Below are 26,024 nucleotides of genomic sequence, written 5' to 3' on the forward strand. Positions count from 1 at the left end.
AGTAGATTTGTTTTGTTAACATACTGCGAATGAAACTACTTCAGATTGGATTTGAGGTGTTTTTCGAGTGTTGAAGTGCAAATGGAAATTCTTTATTTTTGGCATCTCCGACTCCCATGGTGTTTTGAGACGGTTCCCTGAGACCCTCCCAGTCACCGTCACAGTTTCTCACACAGTCTTGACTGTTCTGCCTCCAGAGACCTCCACAGACAAATCCCTCAGCATCTCTGCAAGGGGGCCACTGGTAATCTCAGCTATGTAAACACCCTTGTGTGCGTTTTTGGGGGGGGGGGGGGCTTATAGGTCCAGCAACGGTTATGCACTCTCAGACCCCTCGCTATATAATGCCCCCAGTGTCTGACCCTGGCTCGCTGTGAATAGAATGTGTCCTCATAGCCAGCCGTAAGTTTGGCAACAATTGGCATATTAGTGGGTTACAGTATGGCAGTTATTGCTACTATTAGATAACTGTACCATACATTTTGACACCCCACTCCTAGTGATGTCATTACATGAAAGAAATAACGTTCATAGGCATTAATGAAGATTTCTATGTTATTTTATTCTTGTTCTTTCTGCCTTTTTCACTTAGTGAAAGAGTAGGAGGATTAATAACATTTAAGCATGTGAATGTTTTTCATTAAGATAAATTAGGGTAATACAGATTTGCAAGTGTAAGACTTGGATTAACAGTAAATGCGAAATAAAGATATGTATCTTCTAAACCCGTTTTTGAAAAAGCGCAAAAAAAGATTTCAATTTTTCAAACCAGATTTTCAAAACCAAGCATACAAATCATTTGTATGCTTGGTCCTTTCAGTTTTACAATCTCTCGCTTTTGGCTGTGTTACATCACCAGATTAGAGTAAAAACACATTTTAAGCAAGGCCACGCTCACAGCTCTAATGAGTTACTCCCTGTTTTGGTTTTGGAGAAAACCTTTTGTGTAGAAGGAAACTAGAGAAACCACCCAAGTGTGAGAAACACTCCCACTGGCAGTGTCAGTTTCGTGTAATTCCCCCAAACATCTATGTACTCAAAAACCAGACTTACTTTTACCAATTCATCAGGTTTTAAATAAACACAAAAAACACAGTCCCTGCAGGCCTTGTTAACTTGTTTATCAGGGTTTTACATTTGACATGCATTCAGCCTGTCACTGCGCTGGTGTCAGTGCACATGTACCTTCCCCTGAGCATCAGTCTGTGAGAAGACAACATCTCTGCTGGTGTCAGCATCAGGCATTCCTGACGAGGGCCTGGTGCTGGAGGCAAACCAAGAAAAGAAAAATGTCAATAGTCTGGTTCCTTCTATTGTTCCATTATAAACTATAAATGTCTGTTCTTCACTCCAGAATACCACAGAGGTCAGGACACCAAATGGAGCGTGTTAGTGGCATGACAAGCAGGAATCTGTGTGTGTGTGTTTCTGTCAGACCGTCTTCTCTGTGTCGATAAGGAAACGTGGAACATCAGGTGGAGGCAGATGAGTGCAGGCTAATGCTGTTAGCATCCTCCAACACAAAACCACCCTCTTGTTGACTGTACACATTGTGTTTGTTGTTCAATGCAAGACGATATAAAAATGACTTATTTTATTTTGATAACGTGCATTCTAAACATAAACCTTCCTTTTATAATATGATATTTTCCTCGCAACTTCTGTTTTGACTGTAGTTTAACGTGCTAACTCCTTCCCTCCAGCTGTGTTCGTCTCACCTGCCCAGTCCAACTGATGCACCCAGCCACTACCAGGCGGTGTGCCGTGCTCTTTATACCGAAACCAGAGAGCTGCGGACCTTTCTGGAGAAGATCAAAAGTGCCAAGGAGGTGAGATGTCTCCTCCAGTCCTGTGGTTCCCAACCCTGGTCCCTGGTCCTCAGGGAACACCTGTCCTGCATGTTTTAGATCAGTGGTTCCCAACCCTGGTCCTCAGGGCACCCTGTACTGCATCTTTAAGATGTTTCCCTGCTCCAGAACACCTGTTCCAAATGAATGGGTTGTTATCAAGCTCTGTGGAAGCCGGGTAATGACCATTCATTTGAATCAGGTGTGCTGGAGCAGGGAAACATCTAAAACATGCAGGACAGCAGCCCTCGAGGACCAGGATTGGGGAACCCTGTTTCAGATGTTTCCCTGCTCCAACACACCTGATTCAAATGAATGGGTCGTTATCCAGCTCTGCAGAAGTCTGCTTATGACCATTCATTTGAATCAAGTGATTCTACTATGGAGACGGCATCTGCTTCTCACAAACACCTGTTCTAGAACGAAGGCAAGCTTTGTTTGTATGGGCATTTACGATTCAGTTGGTCAGTTAGTATTAGCAACCCTGCCCCCTCCCCTGTTTACTGGTCTCTACAGAAGATCCTGAGGTAAATCTCAGAAACTTGAATCACTGTTGGTGTGGAAACGACCGTGGAAATTCTGCAGGTCCTCGATTGCCAATCGCAGGAGTGGTTGAACTATTTCACAAATCATAGTCGTCATCAATCTTGTTTGCTCGTGTTTCAACCCTCCATTCTCTGTGGGAGGTTGTCATACAAACTGCATGAGTCATAACTAAGGCATTTGACTGCATTGCAGTTGTGGATATATCTAGCTTCTATCAATGAAAACAAACAGTGTAAATCTAAATGATGCATCATGGTTATGAATTGGGGAACTTGCACAGCAAGATAAGACATACTTGATGCTTATCTTGAAGCCTGCATGGGTAGCATGATGCCTGAAGAACAAAGATTGGTTGGACTAGGTCATTGAGACGTGGACTTCCCCAGAAGTCCCCGTCCCGACCAGGGACTTCTTCCAGAGAGGGTCCTGACCAGGGCACAGTTCCACCCCAGCTGCTAAATTTAGATTTGTTTTGGTGTATTTGGTATTGTCAATAGAGTAGTTGCCAACTACATTGATTTAAAAAAATGCATCAGGACTGCCTAGCATTTTGTAAACACTGATTTAATGTCCTCCCCTACAGTAAGTCATCAATCATCACATTCTTGAATCAGTTAAGCATTAAATCATTCATCAATACAGCCATAGATTTCTTAGGCCACAAGCGTATGTCTGTGTTAAGTGTGTGTCTGCACACTTGTGCTCCCTGTCTGAACTCTCAGACATCCCAGTCAGATAGCGACCGCTCTCTCTCTCTTCCCTGCTTAGCGATGATAATCCCAGTCTCACACTGTGTCTGTGACCAGTCTCCGCCCTGTCTGAGATTAACCCAGTCTACCACCAACACTAGCCTCTGTGGCCGTTAGCTTCTCCCTGGTTGTCATGACTTCCTGCTAGGTTGTAGCTCCTGCCGTGTGCGACTGTCTGGAACACATGTCATACCTGAGTGCATCCTTAGTTTCACCCCTACAGTACTTCCTTATAGACTGCTCACATTCCTCCATAATGAATTTCCAACCTGGGTGTGTCTGTGTGTAGGTATTATGATGTTACCTAAGGGCTGTTTGGGAAACTGTTACATTGGCTCATGGATACAAAGCTATTCAATTAAAATTTGGTATAAAAAGTTAGCGTCCATTATTTAAAGTTAAGCACACATGTACACAGTTCAATACAGGAATGCAGTGGGGGGGTTTAACCCTTTCTGCTTACATAATGTATGGTTCCAAAGCCAGACAAAGCCCAGTCTTATTAGTTCGTTTGCGTAAGGGGATTACGACAGGACTGTAAGGGGGGCGATAGGGGCTGCTTAGCGCTCTGAGGTACAGCGTAGTCCACTGTAATCAGGGATAAAATCATATGTCATGGAACTGACATGGTTCTCAGCAATGCCCTGCCAATACAGACCCAGGCGTGTGTGTGTGCGCAAAGGATAGTTATCTGAGCTATTTGTTAGTCTGTGTGAATGCTGCTAGCTATGAAACTGAGATGTTTGTGTGTAAACAAGCAGTTTCTCATTGTGAGATGTTGCGAGAGTGGAGGGATTTTGAAGCGTTGAGATGCGAGGGGAGGAATGGAGGAGAGGCAGAAATGTTGGAAGAGGTTGAAAAAGGGGATAAAATGGAGTGGTAGAAAAAGATGATGGATAGATGGGAGGGAGGGAGACGAGAGGAAAAGGCGAGGAAAAGTTTTCAGGTTGTTCCTTTGATCTGTCTCTGCTGGGTGGTGATTCCCTGTGAAACTATTTTCTGACTAATCAGGCCTGGAGTACATCCTGCTTGGTTACCCAGGGCCGGAACAGACTTGACAGCTGTACTTGCTTTGATCTGTGGGTATAAAGTGTGCTGGAAGAAATGACGCCATGCCCCAACACTGGGCGGTTTCAGACATACTGTAGGAGTGGGATCCCTAAGACCAAAGGGGATCAGATGGCTGAGCGGTTAGGGAGTCGGGCTATTAATCAGAAGGTTGCCGGTTCAAGCAAAATGACGTTGTGTCCTTGGGCAAGTGCCTTGCCCAAGGACACCCTACTTGCCTCAGGGAGAATGTCCCTGTAGTTACTGTAAGTCGCTCTGGATAAGAGCGTCTGCTAAATGACTAAATGTAAATGTAAAAGACCAGGAAGCCGGGTCGAGACCTGGTACCAAAGGGCAGGTGTGCCAGCCTCCTATGACAACAGTCACCAAAGACATGTCAGAAACATCCTGCCATCAAGCTCTAGTTTATTAAACTACAACTCCCACAAAACTTCAAGAAACCGGGGCAAATGAGTCTGTTCTAGGCTCAAATGGACTTGTCAGCTTTGTGGAATCTTAGTCTATGGCTGTCTGCACAGAGAGGTCTTTGGCAGAACACCAGATATTTAAAAGGCGTCGTTAGTGGCCCATTGATTCTAGCTCACTGGGTAGGCAGGGTGATGGTGCCAGTCTGATGGGGATCGAACAGGTCAGATATTTGACCTGATAGTTCCACACGAGAAGTAGCCATCAACTGACTATCGTGCCAGACAGGAAGTGCGTGCCAGACAGGAAGTGCGTGCCAGACAGGAAGTGCGTGCCAGACAGGAAGTGCGATGTCTAAACCAGTGGTTCTCAATCCTGGTCCTCGGGCACCCCTGTCCTGCATGTTTTAGATGTTTCCCTGCTCCAACACACCTGATTCAAATGAACGGTCGTTATCCAAGCCTGATAACGACCATTCATGCAGGGCAGGGGGTCCCGAGGACCAGGATTGAGAACCACTGGTCTAAACCAACCTGGGCTTTGTTGTGGTTTGGTCCAGAGCTACAATGGAGATGGTGATCTACACTGTAACAGTCCTCTTTAAACTAGATGGTCCTCAACTTCTTTCCTTCATTTCACTTACTCTTTCTGTCTCTGTCTGTCTGTCTGTCTGACTAGAACCTGCGTAAGATGGAGGGGGAGACCCACGGCGAGCCTGTCAAAGACCTGAACGAGCTGCAGAATGCAGATTGGGTAAGAGAAGAATGGCATGCTGCGAAAATGACCCAACGTCGGCCAACATAACGATCGTTCAGACAGCAAAGCAATCAACTAAATGCAGCAAAACACACGACTCCCGCCCCTAGGAGTGTGGCTTTCATTATACATGAAAACATTGTGTAATAAAATAGAAGAGCTGTCCCACCCACATTTGAACAAACTAATCTAAACAAATACCCCTCCCCCCCCTCTCGCGCTCCCCCTCTCCCGCTCCCCCTCCCCCTCCCCCCCAGGCCCGGTTCTGGGTGCAGGTGATGCGAGACCTGCGTCACGGCGTCAAGCTGAAGAAGGTGCAGGAGCGTCAGTACAACCCCCTCGCCATCGAGTTCCAGTTCACGCCCTACGAGATGCTCATGGACGACATCCGCTCCCAACGCTACAAGCTGCGCAAGGTCTTGGTGAGTCATCTCGCCTGCGCTTTTACACCACAGGAGACGGCCTTTAATCATCATTTAAGACCTTAAAGCTACTGTATATCAATGACACTGTTTTGACATCTAACAGTTTGCATGAGTTGTGTTCCTTTTGCTTCACAGTGCTGTTCATGTTTGACTTGTAGTGTTGTTTGCGGAAATATTGACAGCGCTGAATACTGGCACCTTTTATCACATATTGCTATAGTAGTAGTAAGTCTTTTATAGTAAATAAGATGACTCATCAGTGTTCCCACCAGTAGGATGAAATTCGAGAAGCCATTTTCAAGCTATCAAAGGGCTCTCGCTCTCCCTCTTTCTCAGAGAAATGCCACATCAAGCACCTGGGCAGATCTGAAAAAGTGTGCCGTATCAGACAACAGCCTGACCTTTGTTCACTCCACAGTCGTATCTTAGGCTCCTGGTTTGAACAGGGCAGCAGTGTGCTTCAGAGCTTCACATAATTACAAGATAAGCAATAGTCGATAACGATAAAATCACATTACTGAGTCCTGTCAAAGGCATCCCTAAAGTTATTTAACCATGTCCTTGGGTCATCTCAACATCACTCATAAAGCACCTTTGAACATTAACCCCCACCCCTTCAACCTCTGGTCCTTCAGGTGAACGGAGACCTCCCTCCCAGGTTAAAGAAAAGCGCCCACGAGGTCATCCTGGACTTCATCCGATCCAGGCCACCCCTCAAACCCGTAAGTACATACACATACCCGCGTTGATGTTGGTCCTGCCCAGTGTCATAAAACCAACACACCCATCTCACAAGGCAAAACAAACACACCTTAGTTCCTTTCAAATACCATGTCATGGATTCTCTTGATCCTAGCTTTCGCTAGCTGTTGAAATGGATCTGAATACTGAGAAAAATGGTGCCCATTTTTTCATTGATAGGAAAGCCAATGCATCTGTTAATAATTGTATTAATGTCGGCCAAAAGTAACATTTAATTTAGTGACACTAGAATCACCACCAGTAGTAATCCAGTAGTTGACCAGTGTTGGTTAAGACTTAGTTAGCACTCTGCTGCCGGGGTAGTCCAACCCCTGAGCCCTCGGCGTCTCTATGGCGACAGGTGGCGTCCCGCAAGCTGAAGCCCCACCCCCCGCGGCCCCGGAGCCTCCACGAGCGCCTGTTGGAGGACATCAAGGCAGAGAGGAAGCTGAGGCCCGTGTCACCTGACATGATCCGCCGCAGCCGATTGGGTGAGCGCCACATATGCACATGCGCGCCGCACACACACATTACAGGTTCTTGACAGGACAGCGATTGATTACATTTATCCATTTGTTGTCTGCGCCAAAAACAATACTCTGTTACATAACAAACATTGGCAGTTGCCCAGCTTTACAGGGTGTGCATGTGATAACCCTACTTTTAGAAAGCTGGTGTCAAGCCAGGACAGCCCTATCAAACGCCCCTAACCTAAACCGGTCTGATGTACTCTGTCCCCTGCATGACACAGATCCTTATATTCGACCCGCAGTGAACTCTCTCCCCTCATAATCTCTAGACCGAATCTCGTAACGTGAACCCCGCCATCACACATAAACATGACTTGTCATCTCTGTTGGCCGTGCTCTTTCATACTGTAGTTTCTATGTTGGTGAACAAGATGAGTAGTGATGTCACAGCTGCAGGGGGGGCGTGGTCAGGTGTTTTCCGTTTGACCTTGAATTTCTCAAACTTTAAGGAAGAGGGCTGAGGTTGTTTTTCTTCGCTTTTGAGTTTCTGTCGGTCTGGGTAGGAGTTAAGGAGAGCATAGATCTTTCCTAAACAACCTTGTTAAAGGGGATTAAGGACTTGAGTGATACAGAGAGCACAGAGCTCTGCTAAGCTTGTATTGTTTTCTTCAGCGTAATACCTTCATATTTGTAAGGCCCTGAGAGGATCAATGCAATTTATTTAGCGGTGTACTATACAATACCTCACAACATTCCTTTGTTTGTTGTAATCATGGAGTTGCTTGTACTCCTAGTAAATGTTTTCAGTGTTTGTATTGTCTGGTGCTTCACTGTTGCGTAATTTGTGAAATACCTCAACGAATTGTATACGTCTGAACACTCAAACTCAGATCCCGATTAGTGTGATGTCACCACAGCTTAGTTTGTTTAAATGGTGAAAGGGGGGTGTTAAGAAATCACTATACTTTCTGGTCTTTATTGTTTCTTTTTAGATTCTCATTTATTCATTTATTTCCTTCTGCTTTATTCCCCCTCCTAACACTGACACTGTTCAGTCATTCGACCTCTAACCATGTCTATCAGTTTTGACTCCTCAGGTAAAATCACTAAGTTACTGTCTGTTTGTACTAGTTTGGTGGTGGTTGCCCTGTGTTTCACACTGTGTCAAGTTCATATATACAACAGCTATGCCCCCCACACCCCTACCTGTGCAGACGTGTGTGTGTGTGTGTGCTTGCACAGCCTAACACCGTGCCAACCCCCCCCCCCCCCTCCCCCTTGCTGTGTGGCTCACATGAGGGTGCTTCTGCTTGACTTCACCTGGCTCAGGGGCACCTGGCTCGTAGCAGCAGGCGGGGGGGGGGGGGGGGGCGGTCTGCTCATGTGACGTCCGTGTGGTCATGTGACACGTCATGTGACGTCCGTGTGGTCATGTGACATGTCATGTGACGTCCGTGTGGTAACTGAGGGTTGTTTTCCTCCGTAGGTGCTGGGAAAAGCATCAGCACCCCTCAGGACTTGTTCCGCAGCTCAGGTGAAGTATAGCAACCTCGTTTATGAGGCGTGTGTGTGTGTGTATGTGTGTGTGTTGGGTTAACGCTCTATAAAGGGCTCCCTTGACTCCTGTTTAAATCTTCCTGTCTCTCCTTCATCTCTGTACTTAAGGCACATCAATATTTAATCAGCAACTCGGCCACTTTGAAGCACGGCCGAAGCAATAATTAATGTTGCCCACCTCCGAGTTGGCATTGTCCAGGACATGCGTTTTAATTTATGTGGCTTCTGAAGTGGCTTTGGTCGATTTTTACAAAGAACTTCCACCCTCGTTCAGTCAGCATTGAGAAGCTGTTGCTGTAACGTCTTCATCCAGTATGTGGGGTGGTGCAGATATTTTATGCTGTCTGGTTAAACAAATGCAAGGAAGCTCAGAGGAAAAGAGGAAATGGCATGTCCAGGCCAGAGAAAATGCTAGATATAAAATATCTAAAATATACAAAATATAAAATTGTGTATGAAAGCGACGCCTGTCTGACTCTGTGGCGTCCCTCCTCCACTCGCAGACATGAATGTCCACGACGCCCCCAGGAAGTTGGCAGTCAGCACGCTGGCTCTGGCCAATGGCGCGACGCCGACTCACACACCAGGAAGCAGCGGCCTGCCTCTGTCTCAGAGGAAGAGGCTGCTGAAGGCTCCGACCCTGGCTGAGCTGGACAGCTCAGACTCTGACGTAAGACCAGCGCTCTCCTCTCCCCTCACATCCTCCTCTCTCTTCACCCCCTTTCAAGCCTTACTGGCTGGTGTACGTCCACGGGTCCAGCCCCTAGCCCCTCCGACAGATCTTGCGGCTGAGGCGAAAGAGATCGCCAAAGTATAAGTGCCCATCCGGGTCTGTTTTGAGGCCTGTTCTAGTCTGATAAAACACATCCACCTTAGCTACAACGTTTGTAACCCTTGGATCCGAGTTTTGCAGCTTCCTGGTTCTGTGGGTGTATCCGAGCCCCTCGGTGTCTGGTTGTATTGTGTCTGATCTGCTGTCCAATCACAGGAGTCGTCCAGCCACCAATCAGCGAGCAGCTCCAGCGTGTCCCCAGACTCCCTCATCGGAAAGAAGGGTAAGATCAGTTACGTTCTGTTTCACTCTCCTTCCAGACTTTTCTGGACCTCGACAAAGCCTCAGTCTAATGTCATGCTCTCCCTACTCCCCTCTCCTCCTCCCCCCCTCCTCCTCCCCCCCCAACATCTACCTCTCCACCCCATCTCCCTCTCCTCCTCCTCCCCCCCACATCTCCCTCTCCTCCTCCTCCCCCCCACATCTCCCTCTCCTCCTCCTCCCCCCCACATCTCCCTCTCCTCCTCCTCCCCCCCCACATCTCCCTCTCCTCCTCCTCCTCCCCCCCACATCTCCCTCTCCTCCTCCTCCACCCCACATCTCCTCCTCCTCCACCCCACATCTCCTCCTCCTCCACCTCCTCCTCCACCCCACATCTCCTCCTCCTCCACCCCACATCTCCCTCTCCTCCTCCTCCCCCACATCTCCCCCTCCTCCTCCCCCCCCACATCTCCCCCTCCTCCCCCCCACATCTCCTCCTCTACCCCACATCTCCCTCTCCTCCTCCTCCACCCCCTCTCCTCCTCCCCCCACATCTCCCTCTCCTCCTCCTCCTCCCCCCACATCTCCCTCTCCTCCTCCCCCCCACATCTCCTCCTCCTCCCCCCCACATCTCCCTCTCCTCCTCCTCCTCCCCCCACATCTCCCTCTCCTCCTCCTCCTCCCCCACATCTCCCTCTCCTCCTCCTCCACCCCACATCTCCTCCTCCTCCACCCCACATCTCCTCCTCCTCCCCCCCACATCTCCTCCTCCTCTCCCCCACATCTCCCTCTCCTCCTCCTCCCCCCCCACATCTCCCCCTCCTCCCCCCCCACATCTCCCCCTCCTCCCCCCCACATCTCCTCCTCTACCCCACATCTCCCTCTCCTCCTCCTCCACCCCCTCTCCTCCCCCCCCCACATCTCCCTCTCCTCCTCCTCCTCCCCCCCACATCTCCTCCTCCTCCCCCCACATCTCCCTCTCCTCCTCCCCCCACATCTCCCTCTCCTCCTCCTCCTCCCCCCACATCTCCCTCTCCTCCTCCTCCTCCCCCCCACATCTCCTCCTCCTCCCCCCACATCTCCCTCTCCTCCTCCTCCTCCCCCCCACATCTCCCTCTCCTCCTCCCCCCACATCTCCCTCTCCTCCTCCCCCCACATCTCCCTCTCCTCCTCCTCCTCCCCCCACATCTCCCTCTCCTCCTCCTCCTCCCCCCCACATCTCCCTCTCCTCCTCCCCCCCACATCTCCCTCTCCTCCTCCCCCCCACATCTCCCTCTCCTCCTCCTCCCCCCACATCTCCCTCTCCTCCTCCTTCTCCCCCCACATCTCCCTCTCCTCCTCCTCCTCCCCCCCACATCTCCCTCTCCTCCTCCCCCCCACATCTCCCTCTCCTCCTCCCCCCCACATCTCCCTCTCCTCCTCCTCCTCCCCCCCACATCTCCCTCTCCTCCTCCTCCTCCCCCCACATCTCCCTCTCCTCCTCCTCCTCCCCCCACATCTCCCTCTCCTCCTCCTCCTCCCCCCACATCTCCCTCTCCTCCTCCTCCTCCCCCCACATCTCCCTCTCCTCCTCCTCCTCCCCCCACATCTCCCTCTCCTCCTCCCCCCCCAGCCCCCCCCAGGTTCCTGCCCATGTCCAGGTCCTTCACCCCCCAGACAGACAAGCGTCGGTCCCCCCAGCGCCGGCACTCCATCGAGGAGGAGGCCCCCATCGGCATGCGGCCCATCGTCGCCTCGTCCAGGCAAAGCTCCAAATCACTGGTGCGTTTCCATGACAACACTCCCCTCTACCACAACCCGCCTCCCCTCCTCAACACTGGGGGGGAACTGGTCTTTTGAATTTCAACACTTGTCGGGTATAGTTAGCTGGTTTTATGCATCAACAAAGATATAGCTGACTAGGGAAACCTAAGATCTAAAATGATTTACAACCAATTCTAAAGTCTGGTCATTTAATTCAGAATTATATATAATTTGTATTAAGAATCCCCCAGCATCATTTAATCGGGTTATAAATACAAAAAAATCTAAGTGGGGACATTTACATGACATTCCCAGAGGATGACAATGAATAAATAACAGTAACCTCCCCTCACCACCACCTCTCTCTCAAACTCCTCAGTCTTGAGGCCAGCGGGTGACTGAATGAACCTGGTACTGGTCATGTGAGGGCACACGTGAGGAGTGGGAGAAAAGGAGAAATGGAGAGCCGTAATTGAAACCTCATGACCTGCAGTTGAAACAGGCGGGGGGGGGGGGGGTACTAGCTTATCATTCATCTGCCTCTTGACTTATTATTGACTTCCTGTGAATCCAGTAGACCAGGCTTCTTCACAGAATAGAGTCTTAACTAATAAGATCATTAACCCCACCCTGTCTGGCTACTGTCTTTAATTTAGTCAGCAACTACACGTGATAGGGGACCAGGAATGAGTGCTGGGCCTCTGATCCTCTAAGTTGAATCTTGCGTAAGTCTTGCAGCTCTTCTTTAACCTCCGGCTGAAAAGCTTTTCTGAGTAACTGAAGTTGATGCCTCTCTCACTCTCCTGACGCGGCACGTTCTTACCTCTCGTGGAATCCGGCGAGCGCCGCATCTGTTAATGACGTTCAATGGCTGCCTGAGCGTGGCGATGTGCAGAAGAACTGGGACTCCTTTGTCCCCTTGGTCTCCCCCCCCCCCCCCCCACACACAGACTAGGGCCCCGCCTGACCGCTCTGCTGAGAATATAGATCTAAAACAACTATTTTTCTTTGCTGTTACGTACTGCTGCAGATGCCAGCGGAGGCGAGTGCCAAGGTAACTTGGTCACGCTGTCCGTCTGCTTGTCTTTAGGTGGACGTGTTCTGTGCATGTCTCCTGATGGTTTTTGATTGTAAACGACAGCGGTTAATGGGAATGTGATCTGGAGCTGTCGCATCGATACCTGTCGAAGCATCAGGAGACGGACTGAGATTTAATAAGCTGGCATGATGTCAAAAACCACACCAGGCTGTTGAAATGAGTGTATTGTGTACGGTATATTGTGTTTGGTGTGCGTGTTTGCTTGGTACAGTCAGAGTACTTCATTGTAAGTGTTTCTGTGCCTGGGAACATCAAATTAGGCTGAAAAAAGCCTCTTTTCTTTCTTCTTCTTTGGTTGTGCTTAAATGAACACAGCATCATTCTGTTCCCTCCAAACATCAGGTGGCGGCCGATGGCAGTGCTCACGGGGTAGGTCCTAGTGATGACATCATCATCCTGCGACACCAGCACCTTCATCAAACATCAGCAACTCTGAACCTATACTAACTCTGCTTTGGGGGAACCAGGTTTCAGCACTAATAATCTCCGACTAACCAGGCCTAGTCTCCTCTCCGTAGATCGGAGAGGATTTTACAATGTAAAAAATACATGAGAAAATGGACAATCCATAATCAAACCCTTACCTCTCTGTGATGAGAACCCAAATATTAAATGGGTGAATAGGTGAATAGGTCTGAATCTGAATAGTTTCACCATAACGTGTCCTTATCTTCCTGTGTTCCTGGGAATTAAATGACTCTTGACTCGTGCTTGGTTCAGAGTCATTCGCTCCCATGATCCAACACTCCAGTCATTGTCCTCACTGAGCACATCATCCGTTACGTACTCCTGTTTGGGAATGTGTGCTGTAATGGCAATGTGTGCTGTAATGGGAATGTGTGCTGTAATGGGAATGTGTGCTGTAATGGGAATGTGTGCTGTAATGGGAATGTGTGCTGTAATGGGAATGTGTGCTGTAATGGGAATGTGGGCTCATGCTGTGGATGGGTGTCTCACTCTGACAGTCGGTCTCGAATGTCCCACGAATGTGGTGTTCATGTGTGGGATGCACTCTACGCACGCTGCATTGGTCAACCATCTCCATGGCAACCGTCTTTTTCAATCATCTCAACGGTGGGATCGGGAAGTTGGTCTCGCACACGCGCACATGCATCAGGGCGGGTTTAATAAATGTGTGTGTGTGTTTCACAGGAGGAGTTCTGCTATCCTGTCGAGTGCCTGACCCTCACCGTGGAGGAGGTGATGCACATCAGACAGGTGCTGGTGAAAGCAGAGCTGGAGAAGTTTCAACAGTACAAGGATGTCTACAACGCCCTGAAGAAAGGAAAGGTGAGAACGCCACCTCCGAGCCTCCATAGCTACATCCGGATCTCTGGAGGCTTCACCACCATTTTTATTTTGTATTTTGAGAGTCCCATTGAGATTAAAAATCTATTTTTCAAGGGAGACCTGACCAAGACAGGCAGCAACATAAAAACACAGTTACAGACAGAAGAACACAGATTGAGACAAAACAAATTAAAAATAAAAATTATTGAAAACTAAGAGTCAGTTACGTGACATGGGTAATTTAGAAACTTTGACATTTATAAGAATAGTGTGAAGATGAGGGTTGGGCTCTGCAGAGTTGTCGGGAATATAGTCTGTCCACACACACACACACACACACTCATGCACACACACACTCATGCACACACACACTCATGCACACATTCACTCACTAAATCACAAATCGATCCCTGACCCCACATTTTCCATTTAGTTTAGCAAATCTTTCTTGAGATTGAAATCAAGACAAATGTCATCGACTTGGTTTGACAATCTGTTCCCACTAAGAAAGGAGGATGTGGTTGCTAACATGACGACACTTCCCACTCCTCAGCTTTGCTTCTCCTGTCGCACCAAGAGGTTTTCCCTCTTCACCTGGTCCTACACCTGCCAATTCTGCAAAAGGTAAAAGCCCATCACAGTTGAGATTATGTTCAATTCAGTGTTGCGTTAATCTGTATTCGAATTAAGGATATTCGATTCTGAGATGATGAGAGATTTCTGTTTTCCCTTTAGGCCGGTTTGCTCTCAATGCTGTAAAAAGGTACGAGGAATTCTTCCTTTCTTACATTTACATTTAGTCATTTAGCAGGCGCTCTTATCCAGAGTGACTTACAGTAAGTACAGGGACATTCCCCCCGAAGCAAGTAGGGTGAAGTGCCTTGCCCAAGGACACAACCTCATTTTGCACAGCCGGGAATCGAACTGGCAACCTTCACATTACTAGCCCGATTCCCTAACCGCTCAGCCACCTGACTCCCTCCCTTTCCTAACTCTTCCCTTTCACTCAACACAACTCATACATGAGTGCTTCCTAGCCTGCAAAGCCATTCCCACACCCCCAGAACCGGTCTCTAGATTCATCCGACGCATCCAATCACATCCTCCGCTGTCGTTCCAGATGCGGCTGCCTTCCAAGCCCTACGCCAACCTGCCCATCTACTCCCTCGGCCCCAGCACCCCCGCCAAGGAGGAGGCCGGCACCACTGCGGCTTCGGCTCAGCCGGATACTCCTTCCTCCGTATCCGGACACCACCGGAACAGCCTGCGGCGCAAGTATGTTGTCTCTCATCTCCTCACCACCTTTGGTCTACAGTGTTCAAGGATGGATGTATATAAGGACATAACATTGAACATTTCTATCTGATCCCTCCCCCTAACCCCCAGGCTGTCCAAACACAACAGCAGCGATACCGGCTCACGGGACCTGGCAGAACTCCCCAAGGAGCTTACGGAGGACTGGTGCACCATGGAGGTGTGCGTGGACTGCAAGAAGTTCATCTCGGAGATCATCTCCTCCAGCAAGCGCAGCCTGACCGTGGCCACCAAGCGGGCACGCCTCAACCGCAAGACCCAGTCCTTCTACGTGTCCTCCGCCAACGCCAGGGACTACCGGCCCTCTGAGAGGACCATCAACGAAGTGTGAAACCTTCGCGTGGATGGTAGACACTACTCCGGGGGGGGGGAAACATCTCCTTAAACCTCTTTAAAACACTGTATGTGAAGTGGTGGCTTTTGTAGATGGAACGTGAGGGGCTATCAGGTCAAGTCTGTAAGAGAACGTCCTCTGAGCGATGATGGTAGGATATGTAACGGTTGTTCTGACCGACGGTGCCAGTAACTAGAGTATTCCAAAGTAATTCCCAAGAATCCAGTTTGGAAAAGCTGGTCAGTGGTCCACTCAACTGCATCTCCTTTGCAGCTGACTGACTTGGTTTCTTTGATGATATTCAAAATGGTGGTCGTCTTTGGCAGGTTCTAAATACCAAACCTTTCTAAAAAGTGCCCAGTAAAAGACATTCCTCCCCCAGTTCAGTATGGAGGTACAACTATATTCCATTTGTATCTATTTTTATCTGACGTATTTGAATGGCTCTAGCTATCTGGGGGGTGAGTAGGTTTCACGCATAGCTGCTGTGGTCATGGAGAAGAATCCAACCAGAGAATGTATATTTGTAATAGTCACATGGAAGGAAGTCTACTGTGTGTAAATAGTTGAGCGAAGGATCCCTTGCCAGATCTTGGATGTAAATAAATACCCAGGTCCTGTTTACGCCCTAGCCCTCAGGAAGAACTAGCCGATCGTCTATCTGACAGATGCACTGTTGATCCGTCAGTTAGGTCTGACACGGTTCTGGATTCTCTACCATTCCCCAACACTCTTTTCCTACCCTTTAATAAGTGGCATGATAAATATAACACAACTTGTTTTGCAAATTGGAGATTTGATTACAGGTCGTCGATCAACTGAAGATGTGTGTTGGGAAGTGCAAGTCTGGGATGAGTTCATGTGGGTTTTAGCCACTTGTGTGTATGATGTATTTTAAATAATGTGCCTGGTGCCAAAAAGCGCTCCTCCTTACATTACATTTACATTCCTCCTTCTGAATGATCTGTAATTATGTTGACTAGTTGTACATTGTAAATAGTGATGGAGCTGGAAACTGAACTGGAAGGTTTTGCCCTATTCTTAGCTAGCGCACAGCGGCTGTTGACTGTGTCCTTGTAAATGCTGTACATCCAAATCCTTCAAAAATAGAGAATTATTTCTAATACTCAAGTCAATGTCATTATTATAATTATAATTATTGTTATTATTTATTGTGTATTCTAATATTGTCATCGTTTCTATTATTGATATTCTTCAAAATTATTTTATTATGTCTTAGTATTAAGTTATTGACTCAGCTATATATCTGGAATAAGTTTCTGGAGTGATCAAATTGTTTGTCAAGTTCCTGTCTTAATTAAGTAAATGTCTTCATGTATTTGTTTGTTTCACAGTGAAAATTTCTAGGGTTCCTCTCGGACAAGGGTTGATTGTGTGAACACATTCTGGAGACGGGTTTAGATTAAAACACACCACACTGATTTGAATGTAGGTAACAGGGTATTGTGTGTTTTTCAGAGTGTTATTGCCTCTGATTTTTTTTTTTTTTTTTTACTGTGTCTTTCAGACAAATATTTTGACTGATGCACAGACACTGTGCTTGCACACTTCCTTACTTACTAGTATAAAAACACACACAACCTTAGACAGTTTTATTTTCTAATCAGTTGATTGCTTGGTGATTCCCGTGGTACTATGAACAATGTCCACATTGACCAGAACAAAATTTTCCAGTTTGAAGATCATGATGTCATATTTTATATTTTGTCTGACCTTGTTTGTTTTGATACCAGTAAGGCAGGAATGGTGTGAATTCTATCCATGTAATTTTTTTTTAATGAACGAATGACAATAAAATGATCCAATTCTTTCAAACGATTTTTCATTATTCCATTGATGGTACATCTGTTATTTTTCAAATAATAAAATAAAATTGTTAGACAAATATAGAACTTCAGTGTCTGTGTAGAAACAGTCTACCCTTTGAAGTATTTAATGCATCTCATGTTAGACTCATGTACCAGATTTACCCCCAAAAAATGACCATGGAAAAGTCGACCAACTAGACATTGAGAAACACACTTGATAATAGTCTGTTCTCAATACTGTGAGATTCTCATATGCAGGCAGCGCCACCTGCTGGTAATTCCTGGACTTGTATCAAATGATTTCTTCCACCAGATGGCGCCATGTGTTAAGTGCTGGGAAGTTTGATAGGCTTTCCAACTCAAACTCTGGAGAGCAACCCTCCTGTTGTAATTGGCTTTTCAACTTACAAGCTTATTATTTAAAACATCCCAGATGAGGACTGTAGTGGACACCTATTTTTTATTTTTCTATATTATTTTATCGTATTTTATATTATATATCCCTAGTATTTTATTTTGTTGTACATTTTCTACATTTTTATTTTGTTCATTATGTTTAAATGTTCACTGTATGGACCTGCCCACCAAAGTAAATTCCTTGTTTGGGACCACTTGGTGATTTAACACTTCTGATTCTGATTCTACAGGACAGAAGATCAAACCAGGGCAGGTCAGATTCAAACCGATGCTACTCAGGTGAGTATTAAGTTGGCATACAAGATGTTTACTGAAATGTAGTGCCCAAAACATTTAGACAAAAAGTATTTTAGTCTCAGTAAAGTGATTGTAGGCTTGTCACTAAACTAGAACTTGAGAAAACACCCTAACCAGAACATGTCACATGGGAGAAAAACAAAACACTGGTTAACCAGGTCCAGTTCCTAGAGTGACAGGCTTTCAGCACCTGTCGGATCCTAATGACCCAGAGTTGGGCCAGTTATACAGGTGTAAACCCTCTGTAATCCCCCTGTCTGACACACTTACACAAGGCTGGAATTACAGGGGGGCACTGGGTTCTTTCATAACAAACCAGACCCCCCTGAACAAAACAAAGTGATTTGAAGATCGCAGCGGTGGCATTCTTGTTTGCGTAAACTAAAATCTAATTTAATGTGTTTAGATTTCAGCGCACCACAACAACAACAAAAAACTTTTGACAGCACATATACAGTAATTGACAGTCAATGCTAGAAATGTATTGAGGTATCTTCAAATCATGGTAAATCAACAGAGTAAACCATGCTATTAAAGTACACAAATGATCAAAAATATCCAATAATCATCACATGATGTGGTAATGCTAATTGGTATGATAATATCCAAATGCATCCCTACCAGAAAGCTCTTCTAATGATAACCCTTGTATTTATGGATCCATGGCCGACCCTCATTAGAAGGGTCGTTTGGGAATGGAGTTTCTATTATTGAGGCTTTAGAGTATGTGTTTAGGTGTGTGTGTGTGTGCGTGTGTGTGAGCTATCATCACCGTAATGCTACACCCGGGGGTTAGAACAGACAAGGCCCAAAATAGCCTGGTTCTGCCTCCCCTCAGGGTGACCCACAGGGTTCCATGGTGGACAGACACACGTCAGTAAAGAGGCTGTGCATTTAGCAATACCTCAATAAAAATTTGATAGCGTGTTCTTGTCAACGGAGGTAATACTGTACAGGCTAACAGAACCAAAGGAGAAACAGGTGACTGATGTCAGTCGACTTGGTTAATTCCGTTCACTAACAGGGCATGTGTAGGACGTGCGTAGACATACCAAACACCAGCAGTTTGGGGTGGGAGACAAATGACTGGAAAATATGTTAATGGTTCAATCTTTAGCCCTTGGTTGCTACGCTGGTGATTCAAATACAAGAAAAGGGTGGAGCTTCTAGGGTTACCATTCACCAGAACATTTCTCATGGGGGCAATGGAAACCAGTGTTGTGAAGCATGTGGCCAAACACTTCATAGAAGAAATATACCATGTCACACAGCTAAATGCACAACGACTGTGTGAAGTGGTTGATCCTTTATAGAAAACAAATTTCTCAGAAAGCGCAAAACGAAAACCGAATCCCCCTGTGTAATATAATTTAACTTTGTTTCCAATGTTTCGTGGTCTTTAATGTTGTGCAACAGATCGGAAACTGCAGATTCACTGACAAATTGACCTTTGTGGTTTTGTAACCGGATATGTCCGTGACCTGTGTGTTGACAGCGGTCAAACTATACGCAGAATGTGACTTAACCTGCTTTAGAGACCTACAAAGACAATCCTCAATGTGAAACTCTTTTAGCCTACTCATCATGGCACAGATTGCAAGGTTTAATGCTGAACTGTCCAAGGACACAATGAAGAAAAGGTTTCATTTTGCAAAAAATGCTCTTTAATAATAGCCACATAGAAATAAGACTTCATTCTTTTATAAAACACAAAGAATAATAAATATGAACAATTTAACACGTTTAGTAAATAAAGATAAACATATAACGTTTCGGGTTGGCTAGCTGCAGTAGACGTAAACCGATATGCTAAATGGAGATGTGAAACAGAAGGAAGTTACTCACCACACAACTTGTGGTTCCCGTGACAACGGTTGTAAGTGACAAGTGACTGTGCAACAGGTGTAGTATTAGTTAAAGAGTGTAGCATTAATTATGTCAGTAAAATAGTTATTTGTAGTCTCAACATGGCGGTAAAAGGTGTATTTTACTAACGTTCTCCACAGATGCATGTTTCCTATATTTATTATTCTCCCTAAAGGTAAGGGAAGTCCATTTTAAAATGGGTGTTTTTAAGAATTTTTGAATTGTGAACAGTCTACTGTTAACAGATCAAATGAGCTGCCTTAACCTTGAAGTATTTTTCTAAAATACTGTATATGGAAGCCATACTTTATGTAAAGTAGTACACCTATAGCAGCATATGGCAACTGTAGAACATTGAGTGGCCTTACAGCTTTGAAAAAACAGCTGTATCATGTTCACTACAGGAGTTCTAAGTTGGTGATATGATAACACAAAAAGAAAGAGCATGTTTGCAATACAGGTTACTTATTTTGGTTTTGTAATTGTTTTGCAAGTTGAGCCCCACAGAATATAAGAGGTCTCAAAATATATTTTCTTTTAAATGTTTAGGCCTACCCATTACAAAACACCTCTTAATGAAAACACAGGCACACCATGCATTTCTCAGCTGATTGCAATGTATTGGTAATGTTATTTAATTTAAATAAATAGTCAAGACACCTACAAGAAAAGAACAATATTGCACACAACACATTTTTTAAATTTCTCTCAGGACTTGGGGTAAACATATCCAAGTGTTGACCATTTTTCAGTAAATTGTTAGACGTTTTATCAGGGTTTAGGAGGAATGTAATTTCTATATAAAGTGGCTATTGACATGGCTGAAAGTCTCAGCCTGTTTGTGGTAATTGGAACAAGGGAAAAATCGTACAATTCAACAACAGTAGGCCTCTAAATAATTACAGGGCATTGATCCATAATTGTAAGGTTGACTAAGGAATACAGCCATCTGCTTGTGGATAGTTTTGGATCAAGCTTGAGTCTGAACAGCTGTGCGTTGCGTAAGTCTTTGGTGTCCTTTGCCTGTTCTTTGTGGGGTCCATAGTTTACTCCCAAGGCTAGTGTGACACCTCTGTTCGCCACCTGAGGTCTTCTTTGATTTAGAACACTGCAGATGCTAGCTAGCCTACCATGCCTTGTAGCCCTAGCATGCCAGTTAGCCTAGCATGCCTGCTAGCTTTGCAACCTAACATACCACCAAAGACATCACTGAGCCGTGACGGAACGCCGCCAATTTGAGATGGTTTGCCGTCCTGGCTTGGGGGAGGCCAATAACTTTGGCATGGGGGTCAGGGTTGAGGGGTTTGTAGGTGGGGTTGTGTTATAAATGGGCAGGGGCCCCTAGGAGGAGTTAGGGGTCAGGGTGGATTTGGCCTATTTGAGACACAAACCAAGGGTAGGGAGCCGTGGTCGAACAGCTTGTAGGGAAGTGTCCCCCTCGAGGTCCAAAGATCTGTCTTTGGGTCGTAACACTCAAAGCAGTCAGAGTCCTCAATGACGTCTTGACTGTTGAGGAAACGTCCACCTGTCACGTAGATCTTGTTGTTGATAACCGTGGCGCTGTGGTGCATTCTTCGCTCCTTCAGGTTCTCACATTTCACAAACTTGTTGGCTTTGGTGTCATAGGCTATCATTCGTCGAGTGTACCCTGAAAAGAAAAAACAAAATCCACCAAAAACAATGAAACTGAAGCTCAATAACTTAAGGTTTAATACATACAGCATGAAAAACAAGGATCACCATCTAGACTCACCTCCTATGATGTAGATCTTGTCTTCGATGACAGCAGCAGGTGCACACACATTCTTTACCGTCCTGGTCTCCAGTCGGGACCACAAGTTACGAGAGATGTGATACACCTGAGCAAAGGAAACCCACATTATATCAGCTGCCATCAAAGCTTATAGATTACCCATCGGCCCATAACGTACTGTAGACACCGAAAACACACAAAACACATCCACGAAACTTCTCTAACCTGTATCAGTCGGACAGGATTCTGCATGGCGTCCTCTCCTCCAAACACGTAGATCCTCTGGTCGTTAGCTGCCACAGCCGGGTGGAGTACTGCCGTGGGTAAGGGCGCCATGGCCTCCCATTGGTTAAACATGCTGTTGTACCTCTCCACTGAGTTGGAGATCTGTTTGTCCGGCCCAATGCCTCCTAGAACGAAGATAAAGTGCAAGTAGGAGACACTCTGGTGGGCGTAGCGAGGCTCCAACATGGGCTCGGCCGTCCGCCATTGGTTGGTCTTCAGGGAGAGGGTGTAGACGGTGGAACTGACGGAGCTGTCTCCGGACGCCATGCTGAGGCTGAGCCCTCCGACCACGTAGAGGATGCTGTGGATGCAGACGTATGCCGCCTTGTAGAGTCGCAACGGCAGCTTGGCCAACCACTGCCACCGCTGGGTCCGTTCGTCGTAGAGCAGGGCCTCGCGAGACGTCTGCTCGTTGTTTTTGCGCCCGCCGACCACCACCAGAGTCTCCCGGCAGGTGTAGCGGCGTGGCGTGGTCCACAGCGGCTTGAGCTCGCGGCCGCACTTGGCGCTGACGGAGAGCATGAGGCGCCGGACCGAGTCGATGATCTCGGTGCAAAGGGTGGAGGACTGCACGAGAGGGTCGTTGGCGATGAACTGGAACAGGTAGGTTGGGTGGATGTGGCGCAGGCGCACCTTCTTGAAGAGGTCGTGGATGGCGCCTCGCCGCGAGAACGGGTCATGGTGGATCCAGGCCAAGAGAGTCTCGAAGACCTGCTCCTCCTCGGCGCACAGTCGGTCGTCCTCGAGGTAGCACATGAGCTCGGGCAGGGATAGCTCGCAGAAGTCTTCCGAAGCCGCCACGTCCGAGAAACTCCGCACCGCCATCTCCTTGGCCTTCTCCTTCAGGCTGGCGCAGTGAAGGATCTCAGACAGACGTACCATGCTCAGGCAGTTCTCCGGGCTCAGCTGCTCCTGGAGGAACGCCGAGCAGGCCTCGAAGAGACGTCCGTAATGCAGCATGGACGCCGCCTGCATCAGCGGCAGCACGAGCTCCATGGTGATGGTGATGGCGCCCGTGTAGATGTAATCCACGATGCCGCTCAGCACGTCGGGGGAAACGCCCTTCAGGTCGACGCGGGTCTGGCTGCTCTCCAGGAAGTTGCTGCAGAACATGGCCCGGAAGTAGGGACTGCTGGAGACCAAGACGTTTCGGTGGCAGGGGATCTCCTGGTGCTCGCTGCACAGAAGAACATCCGTGAGGATCCTCTCCAGACGGAGGACGTTCAGCTGGGAGAGCAGGAGGCTCGACAGCTCCGGGTCTTTAAACGGGAAGACCTCATGCGATGTGCAGGCCATTCTATATGTGTTATCGGATCGAAGGAGAACAGAGCGAGAAGCAAACAGAGAAAGGATTCATGTGAGGGTTGTTAAGACGGTGAACATATTAAATTCACAGGAACAACGTTGTAATACTTTATGAAATCCTGCAGATGTTTTAGATCAACTGAGCTCAAAATCTCTTCGTAAAATCTCTCTGGCCTATATTCTTCCACATCCAAAGGAAGGAAGTAAGGAAAGAAAGGAATCCAGGAGCAACGCATTTCAGTCAAAGGGGAGCGCAGCCAACTTGTTTCTACATGACCCGAATTTCACCTTTGCCCTAAAATAAATGAAATTGTAGTCCCTTCCTGTCCTAGCCACAGAAGAGTCACAATGGCAAACCTTTCCCAATTAAACTACAACTCTTTTCATGGGAATTGTTACGGCTGCCGACACAGCTTTCTATTTCCACTCTGTCTCCTAAATCATCTTAATGCATTCCATATAGGACTAAGCCACATCTCAATCTCAGTCCTCATCACGGCTGACTTTATCGGAGTTGATGTGTCACAGTCCCAGCTGTTTCTCTCTCTGTCTTTTTCCCCCCCTCTCAGTGGGTTTGCCCTTGACAGCCCTGGCACTTAGACCAGGGGCATTTCATAGGGCTATTATCAACACTAAGTCTTCTAATCACCCCCGAGACAGCTACTGGTAAACATGGGGCCCACCCAGCCAGAGCTATATTTGGCACATAATCATTATTCTTTATTATTAACTGCTGTTGCTCATGAGTGACACCCCACCAGTGGTGGTATTCCCCAGACTTTGTGGAACACAGCCTGAAATTCATCCAGCCTTGTTAGGGACTGTTCTAGAATACATGAATAAAACATCAATTTTTTTTGCACGTTGTTCGGCATTTGACCTTTTTTTATGAATCTTGGATACATGCTGGTAGCTTTCAATGTTTTTATCGAGTCCGATTAAATTTGACAATCGAAAATTCCATTCCATTTGAAATGTTTATGATGATTACGGTAATTAATGACAGCCATGAAGATGCATTTCTTCTTGGCGCTGAGACAAACCCATCACTGGGTGCTGTACATAGCTGGTACTACAAGGACCCTTAGAAATGTGGTTACGGGCATGAGGTAGGGCTGGATCAACGCATCTAGACCCCACCAAAGAGGAGCATAACACACTGTCTTTGACCAATTTAGTAACCTTCACTAAACCCAACAATGCCATAATAAACTCAGTAGAACTAAATCAAAGACTAGTTATGACTAAAGTTAACAATTACTTACGACTGATAACTCATAACTACCAAAGGTTTGTATGGGTCTTCTTACCTCTTAACTGTGAAGTGATGACATCCACAATCTCCCACAAGTCTGTCTGGAATCAGGAAACACTCAGAGAACCCCGAAAAGCCAAAACATTGCGCAAAAAGCCAGTGAGACTAAACTTTCACGAAGCTAATGAGATGACATGCGAGGGACTGCGCAGTGTGTGGAGAGAGAAAGGTACTATGAGGTCTGCAGTTCAGCGTTTGCCATGAGGCCACTGTGTACATTCCTGCTGCTAATAATAGCTTCCGGGACACACTCCTCCTGTCCCGGGTTCTCATGTGACACCCCCCCCCCCCTGTTTGATAGCGAACTTCCAGGGCAAACGCTTCAGCACAGATCCATCACAGCTCTATGTTTACTATGGCAGGAAGACTATGGGGTCCTGGATCAGCCCCTGAAAGCCCACCCAGGGAGGCGTTTGATTCTGCCGCTGCCCCCGACCCTTACCCCCCCAACACACCTCCTCCACCCGCCTCTGCCCTGCCCCCCAGTTGCCACCCTGCCTCAGTTTGTCAGTTTGTGCAATCCAGGAAGTGGGTAAATATAGGCTGGCGCTGATGGCCCGTCCTGAGGCAGGGCAACAGCTGAAGCCTCCAGAACCAGTTGCCTCGGTTTGCCTCGAGGTGGGCCTGTGGAGGGGCTGGAGAGGTGGTGGTAGGTGAGGGAGGGAGGGAGGGAGAGAGTGAGAGAGGGAGAGAGAGAGGGAGAGAGGGAGAGAGAGGGAGAGAGAGAGAGAGAGAGAGAGAGAGAGAGAGAGAGAGAGAGAGAGAGAGAGAGAGGGAGAGAGGGAGAGAGGGAGAGAGGGAGAGAGGGAGAGAGGGAGAGAGAGAGTGCTCTCTGAGGCCTTTGGGGCTTCGCCAGTGAACCTGGAGTGGGCTAGTTCTGGGGCCGATTAATATAATAATTATAATTATTAATGTTGATTAATTACTTGAAATGACTGATGCACCCACAAAGGCATGTAATTAAGAGAAAGACCAAGGAACCTACCGTACAAACATAATCTCTTAGAGGTAGTTATACTGTATTTACAGCAATACATTTCCTCACCTCACACGTGCTTAGAAGGGTGTCTTTAGAACGTACAGTGTTTGTGGCTATTTCCAATAACAGTAATCTGACAAAAAGTTCTGCTATATCTTCCAACATAACTCCAGACTGCAGACTACTGATCTGGCAACGCACCCGTCCTTTAGCGCTCTCTTTTCCGGAGGAGATGAGATGAGTTACCGTGTTTGTTTAACTGCATATGATGGAATCAGAGATGCAGCGGGATAGATTGAATAACACAGCAAGACATGTCTTACATGAGTAAGACGTCTGCTGGTTAGGCCTCGTCATTCGTCTGGGCATACAGTTTTGGTTTGGTCAACTGTTGAAGTGTAACTCTATACTGTTTATTATGGTTACCAAGTGACAGCCTAATTTACTGGTAGGTTGCGTGTACGCACAACAGCTTCTCTACGACCGAACCTGTGGATTTGGCCAAATTCACATTACACGTTATATACTTGTACACTTTTAAGCTCACACTACAAAAATGTAATACAATTCAATTGCATTAAAATATTGCAAGGGATATTTG

The 26,024-nt window shown here is 47.0% G+C and overlaps 2 protein-coding genes across 2 annotated transcripts in view; one reads left to right on the forward strand and one right to left on the reverse strand.

Annotated features, from left to right (window-relative positions):
• Positions 1 to 17,207, forward strand: part of spire1a (spire-type actin nucleation factor 1a) — a 30,462-nt gene extending 13,255 nt beyond the window's left edge. The window contains exons 4-19 of the mRNA XM_062486965.1: positions 1,704 to 1,829; positions 5,294 to 5,368; positions 5,629 to 5,793; positions 6,432 to 6,518; positions 6,899 to 7,028; positions 8,063 to 8,104; positions 8,494 to 8,541; positions 9,068 to 9,234; positions 9,553 to 9,619; positions 11,210 to 11,358; positions 12,782 to 12,808; positions 13,592 to 13,729; positions 14,283 to 14,353; positions 14,465 to 14,492; positions 14,850 to 15,004; positions 15,116 to 17,207. Of these exons, the coding sequence (XP_062342949.1) occupies positions 1,704 to 1,829; positions 5,294 to 5,368; positions 5,629 to 5,793; positions 6,432 to 6,518; positions 6,899 to 7,028; positions 8,063 to 8,104; positions 8,494 to 8,541; positions 9,068 to 9,234; positions 9,553 to 9,619; positions 11,210 to 11,358; positions 12,782 to 12,808; positions 13,592 to 13,729; positions 14,283 to 14,353; positions 14,465 to 14,492; positions 14,850 to 15,004; positions 15,116 to 15,374 (1,734 nt within the window). The 3' untranslated portion in view covers positions 15,375 to 17,207. The remainder of the gene's footprint in view (positions 1 to 1,703; positions 1,830 to 5,293; positions 5,369 to 5,628; positions 5,794 to 6,431; positions 6,519 to 6,898; positions 7,029 to 8,062; positions 8,105 to 8,493; positions 8,542 to 9,067; positions 9,235 to 9,552; positions 9,620 to 11,209; positions 11,359 to 12,781; positions 12,809 to 13,591; positions 13,730 to 14,282; positions 14,354 to 14,464; positions 14,493 to 14,849; positions 15,005 to 15,115) is intronic.
• A 2,354-nt stretch (positions 17,208 to 19,561) lies between these two features.
• On the reverse strand, positions 19,562 to 24,641 carry klhl38a (kelch-like family member 38a). Its single transcript, XM_062445947.1, has 4 exons — positions 24,440 to 24,641; positions 21,765 to 23,121; positions 21,540 to 21,645; positions 19,562 to 21,434 (listed from the first exon to the last, which is right to left on the reverse strand). Exons 2-4 carry the CDS (start codon positions 23,118 to 23,120, stop codon positions 21,145 to 21,147), a joined length of 1,752 nt encoding a protein of 583 aa, XP_062301931.1. The 5' UTR covers position 23,121; positions 24,440 to 24,641; the 3' UTR covers positions 19,562 to 21,144.
• Positions 24,642 to 26,024: the final 1,383 nt, after the last annotated feature.

Source organism: Osmerus eperlanus, chromosome 20 (genome assembly GCF_963692335.1).
Source record: "Osmerus eperlanus chromosome 20, fOsmEpe2.1, whole genome shotgun sequence".
Lineage (NCBI taxonomy): Eukaryota > Metazoa > Chordata > Actinopteri > Osmeriformes > Osmeridae > Osmerus > Osmerus eperlanus.

What these genes read in the sequence shown, in the direction of transcription:
- klhl38a (XM_062445947.1), bottom strand. Translation starts at nt 23,120, where the DNA reads ATGGCCTGCACATCGCATGAGGTCTTCCCGTTTAAAGACCCGGAGCTG. An exon ending in ATCCTGTCCGACTGATACAG is followed by an intron (nt 21,646 to 21,764) that starts GTTAGAGAAGTT and finishes TCCTTTGCTCAG; the next exon opens with GTGTATCACATCTCTCGTAA. An exon ending in CAAGATCTACATCATAGGAG is followed by an intron (nt 21,435 to 21,539) that starts GTGAGTCTAGAT and finishes TTTTCTTTTCAG; the next exon opens with GGTACACTCGACGAATGATA.